This window comes from Zophobas morio, unplaced genomic scaffold (assembly GCF_036711695.1).
Source record: "Zophobas morio isolate AGI-343-1 ecotype UQ-CSIRO unplaced genomic scaffold, CSIRO_AGI_Zmor_V1 ptg000058l, whole genome shotgun sequence".
Classification (NCBI taxonomy): Eukaryota; Metazoa; Arthropoda; class Insecta; order Coleoptera; family Tenebrionidae; genus Zophobas; species Zophobas morio.
In genome coordinates this window covers 6,700,292-6,706,291 of record NW_026972163.1, presented here as the reverse complement: position 1 = coordinate 6,706,291, position 6,000 = coordinate 6,700,292, and the positions used below count along the sequence as shown (strand labels likewise).

Genomic DNA, 6,000 nt, shown 5'->3' with positions numbered 1-6,000 from the left:
CGCCCCACAAATACTTCTACCTTAACGAGCTTTACTTCAGTTTGAACGACAATAAATGTAATGCAGTCACCCCTGCAGACTATATCTGCATTTTACCACAGACCAGTAAAATTCCCAAAGAAGCACCTTGTGAAATTCAACTACATACTCAAATTTTCAAAGAATTACCAGCAGTGTAATATCATCAAAGTCAACCTCAAAAACATGAAAATCAGAAAAATCGACAACAACCAATGGATTGGAATATTCCCAATTGACCAACCAGCCATTTCAACATGCGGACAAGAGAAAGAACACCTTTCAGTAAAAGGAAGTTACGTTATCACTGCCCCAGATGGATGTAAACCAAGAATCTACTCAACGACCCTTCAGAGCCACCAGAATCCTGAATTTAAGAAACAGTCGATCCAAACTATTCCATTAATGTTTCGACAGTTTTAATCTACATATATCTTTTTAATTGTTACAGTATAATCTTTTTCATTTGGCACAAGTGTATCGGGCCCCGAATTCATAGATATCGTTCCCGATGGTTGTCACGTCCACCACTGGAAGACTTTTGAAAATTCGACATCGCAGGCTCCTCCAATTTTCAATCTAACGAGGAACGTGTTATGATAAGTATCAGCATAAGTCCACAATGGACAATCAGTCTGCAGACCCATATCGTCCCACGTGCAAGATGCGCTTCCACACTTGCATTAATATCAACATGAGAACTCCAATTCTGCAATTTTCCTTATTATAAAAGACATCGGAATAATTCATTTTTCAATTCAGAAGCATCCCTCACACGTGTAATTTAGTCCACAAGTCGCCGCCGTGAAATTCATTTAAACCCGTCATAATCGAGCTCTCCCAATAAGTTGTAATTTATTTAAGTGAATAATTGTGAAGTAGAAATAAGTGATAATTGTGAATAATCAATATTTAATAATCCAATAATAAATAATCAAGTGTAATAACAAGAACTGTGAATAAAATAAAAGTTCTTTTTAAAAACAAGTTCATTAAATCAATGAACATAACTTGTTGTTTTTGTTTTTATCTACCGACTCCTAGATATTGAGAACCATTCGCCTAGTTACAAAATGCACATAACATTTTAACTCTACGTGTGTTTTTTAAAGTATTTAATTTTTGTCTGAATTCTAAAAAGTGTGAACTCTTGTTGTTGGGTAAGGTAGTAATTTTATCTACTGAAATGAGTTAACTGTTTTCGTGCTTTTGAATATATTCATTTTCCTATTTGTGCGTTGGTTTGTAAGTAGGTTTTACTCCCGTTGACCAACTTCCGCAATAATAATAATAATAAACAACATATGGTCAATATTATGCATACAAGATGGTAGGTGGCAATTTATGGATATATGGATAACAATGGTTGAGGTACAATATATGGTACCCCTCTCATATGTCACGGGGGTTTGTTCGATCAAATAAAACATAATTAAAATAATACAGTACATTTATTTACAAACATTTTATACGTGCAATCATTTATGAAGTATTACAAAAAGAGAACTAAAAATAAATCAATTGTGTGGCTTTTGTTGTTCTAGTGCGGTGTTTACAATATGTCTATAAAATAAAAAAAAATGGATTAGACTTTAATTGTGATTCTTGTATAGACCGAAAACTATAGCATTTGTATCGTCAAGTTTTATTTGGTTTTGTACAGAAATTTACTGATACTTGTCAGTCTTGTGATGTTTTCCTGAACAAGAAAATGGAGTAAAAACTTCATAATCGGTTACGGTAAAATTATAGTCGCCCATTAAAACGGCCGGTGATGCTCCATCCCCATCATAACTATGAGGCATATTGGAATAACTATCCATATTATTATTACAATTATTTGATATTAATAGATCTGCACCCGCTCCAAATATTGGCCCTGAACTGAATAATATTAATGTTATTAAAATATCGACACTTTTCTAGTTTACTTACTCAGGATGATAACAAATCGCAAAAGGTTTCTTGACCAAATGGAACTGTGTTGGTGGTAAGTCGTGATGATTACAAAGCGTAAAAAGGAAAGCTCGTTCAGAAGCCACGTAGTGACTTTTGCCGGGAGGTCGACCCCATGCAGCATCGCTGAAACCTCCACATATTTCTCCTCTAGGACCCTAGTAATATAAATAGTGAAGTAAATGAACCATCCACTAAATCAATATACAAGTAAATAAAATTCTGCATTGAAATTGCTTTGACTTTACAATTTATTTTTATAAAAGTAATTCCCTAAAATACTGTAACTCAGAGAGCATAGTGATTGCATGGGAGACCGAGCCCTCGTCGTTCGGCTCTAAGGTGTGTGCCTGCTTGCACACCCCACGCTATATAATTTTCACTTGACCAAATATGCTTTTGTCGCGTACGACGTTTTCATCCTTGAGTGATGTTAGTTTTTGGTAAAATGCATCTCCAAGTTCGACGTGTACTAATTCCTTTGAGATGTAATAAATTCTAGCGACCTGTGCCTCTTGAGTTGGTTCAGTTAACATACTGGAACAGAGAGGCGCCGCATACTTTATGCGTTAGTTGACGTGAATCACCACATAAAGTCGTGTCTACAAGAGCAGACTGGCCTCTCGCTTCCTATAGGGTGAAGGCTGCAGAACCTTCCAACCAAGCTGTTCCCGTTTTTCAGGACGGACTTTCTCCGTGACAATGGCACAAGAACTAGTCATGGGAATTCGTATCATACTACATCTGACCTTCGGCTGGCCACGTTCTCCGACTACTTTGGATAATTGCAAGTATCGTGCGGCAGCCTTCCTTGCAAGGAAAAACAATGATATGACTCCCAGGAACGACTTGGAGGGGTTTTACTCGTCACAGAATTATTCTGAAATTTACAACGAAAATTACCATCAAAATTTATATTAAGTTTTGCAAGACAAATATTGCTTATTTGGAAGGTAAAGTGAGCAATAAATTGTGTAGCCGTTCAAAACGTAAACACATGGTCATGTTTTAAATGTCTGCGAAATTTCTTGCGCACTTTACCATCAAATTATAGAATATTTTTCTTGCAAAATTTATGACATAAATATTGACAGTAATTTTCGGATTAATTCTGTGACTTGTTAAACGGCCCTTACTCACATAAGTCGCAGCATTTCTTTTCTTTTTACAGATAGAATTTAATTTTATTCATTTAACACTCATTCTATTTTCGTAGATAATTTGGAAATACACTGACCGGCAAAAAACGGCCACCCTGAAAAATTTCGCAAAACCACTTTTAACAATTATTAATTTAACTAGTGATCATTATTTTATTAAAGAACCATTCACTATTGACACATGTTGTACAAATTAGCAAAAAAAGAAGGCATGTAACCGCAGAATTAAATTTAATTTAACAAAATAACAGAAACAGACCAAGTACGATATTTTCTTAACAGCAATAAAGGGGGCTGTTATTGTAAACAGTGTTTTTCATCATTTGATTATGAGTTTGGGAGTTAATAAACGTTTTCACGTGAAAACAATGCCGTTAACTCTTACAGACGTCTCTCAAATTGTCGCTCTGATCGAGGATGGTCGTAGTAAGCGCTATGTATATTTTCAGGGTGGCCGTTTTTTTTTGCCGGTCAGTGTATATTGAATGACGGATTTCTGAAATATGGATAAGTATAAATTAATAATTGTAAGGTACTGTCTTACGTTTTAACCACTTTGTCTGATGTAGCGTAGTGTTCTGCAAAACGTTATTTACGTTATTTACGTTTTGCAGAACACTTTCAATTTTACTTTATAGCTATTATTATTAGTGCCTGGACGTAAATTTAGATCATTCTTCAACAAAAGTGAAATCGGTAAAACAAACGTTACTATGCAATTATAATAATCCAGCACGAAGGCTGGGTTCACTTCGCCCTCCACAAAAAAAGTTTAAGAGCATCATAATTTATACTAGAAATTTTGCAAGAAACATACTGTGTTTTCAAAAATTAAACAACCACCACCTGTTGAATTAAGTTGGTACCAAATAAAACTCCTCTAGGGCTTATTTTCAAACTGGCAAGTTGGTAATACAAAAAATTTCAAATGTGAAATTTCATGACAAAAATGTCAAAATAAAACATATTAAAACAACGTGTTTTTAATGAAAACCATGATCATCCTATCCTCAGTTTTTCTGACAGCCCATCTGGCAGAAAAAATGTCCCTACACAATGTTGTCGGTTGAGTTTTCGTCACAGACCAAACAAGTGTGGTCTGTGGTTTTCGTACTATGTTGCCGGTTGAGTGATCTTTTACTTTTTGAACGGATAAGATGTATATTCTATATTTTGATGGTAAAGTGCGCAAGAAATTGCATAGAGGTTTGAAACATGACCATTAGTGATATCTATTCGTGGTAATTTTCGTAGTAATACTACATGCAAACATACATTCCTACACAATTATAAACTTTACAGTTGTAGTTAAAAAAATCGTGTAATGAGAGAGTTCATCAGACATTAATTTAGTAAATTCGACGTTAAAAAAGGAGTAACTGTGCATTTTAAGTAGGCAGCGAATTTTTTATGGATGTTGTAGAGTGATAATGTTCAGTAAAGTTTTCGGGACTGGGGGTGCTGTCATTCGGCAACCACCCTGAAAACATGAGGAGTGCAATTGGTTTTTTTATTCATCTCCGTAACCGTGAGTTTAACGAAAAAAAATCTATTTTTATTCGTACCTTTCTAGCGTAACATTTATAAAAACAATGTTATAGACAGAAAAATATGAAAAATTAAAACTTTATTGCAATCATCTTAATCAATTTTTTACCACTGCAAAAACAAATGTGACGCAAGATGACCCCTCAAAATGAAAGATTGAAATGTCAAAAAGTTTTCATCCCTTATTTTTCATATTTTTTTGTTTGCAACTTTATGGAATATTAATGTTGCACCGAAAATTTGTTAATAAAAGTTTTTTTTGTCAGGATTACCGTTATACCGGGTGTCTGGAAAATGGCGGATTAATTCTCCGCTACGCTCTTAACAATCAATTGGTGGGTCTGGGAAAAATAGTAAAAAAAATCCTTCTCACATTTTGGTGGAGTTATAATGATTTTAAAATTGGTTCTTTTGCTACGTTTAACAACTAAACAACGCATTCATTATCACAATGACTATTTAATTAGCATTTCAGTTAGAATGCACAAAGATATGGCTGTGTTATTTTTGTAACAATTTGATAAAATTCCATTTGACAACAATGTTTGCCTGATATAAAGCGAAGGTGGATTTTCAGTCACCATCGTTACCTACTAAGAAATCAGAAAGTAAGCCGAAGGTATTCACGCATTAAGTGTGTGCTGTATTGCCAATTTTACTTTTATAAAATTACGTTTTCTTCGTAATCTACATCATAAATAAATAAATAAATAAATAAATCGGATCATGCATTACTTACATTCAATGTTCAGAGTGGTATAAATGTTATCCCAAAGAGAACGATAGTCAGGAAAACATTTCTCGACTTCAATAAAATCAATAAACTATTAGCTGAAATTGATTGGAAAACCAAGCTTATCTCAAATGCAGTTAAAGAAAACTGGCAAATATTTTGTGCAACTTTACTCAGTCTACAGATGGAGTGTTCGAATTATAAAACGTACATATCAAACCCGTCAAAACCTTGGATTAATAGTAACATATTTAATTTAATAAAACGGAAGAAAGCAATGTGGCAAAAATACAGAAGGACTAAATGAGCAGAAGATTACATATCACACAGGATTTTTTCGAACACACTAATCAAAGAAATCAAGAAAGCTAGAAATAACTATGAAGAAAGTATTGTAAGAAGCGAGAATCCTAAGGTAGTATTCAAATATATAAAACGCGCATTATCGTCGGTAAGAAAGGAATAGAGGTTAAATCGTCCAGATAACTCTAAAACCATGAGTGATAATGAAACTGCAAATTTGTTGGCAGAATTTTTCTCAGAATCATATAATAATATCAGTCATAAACTACCGTCACCTATTAA

The 6,000-nt window shown here is 34.0% G+C and overlaps 1 protein-coding gene across 6 annotated transcripts in view; it reads right to left on the bottom strand.

Annotated features, from left to right (window-relative positions):
- Positions 1-1,478: 1,478 nt before the first annotated feature.
- Positions 1,479-6,000, bottom strand: part of LOC135143086 (BTB/POZ domain-containing protein 19) — a 109,202-nt gene continuing 104,680 nt past the window's right edge. For 5 of the 6 annotated variants that reach the window (XM_064074932.1, XM_064074931.1, XM_064074934.1 and 2 more), the window contains 2 exons: positions 1,954-2,132; positions 1,479-1,902 (listed from right to left, as the gene is read on the bottom strand). In XM_064074932.1, the coding sequence (XP_063931002.1) occupies positions 1,686-1,902; positions 1,954-2,132 (396 nt within the window). In that variant the 3' untranslated portion in view covers positions 1,479-1,685. The other variant, XM_064074935.1, reaches the window with a different exon arrangement.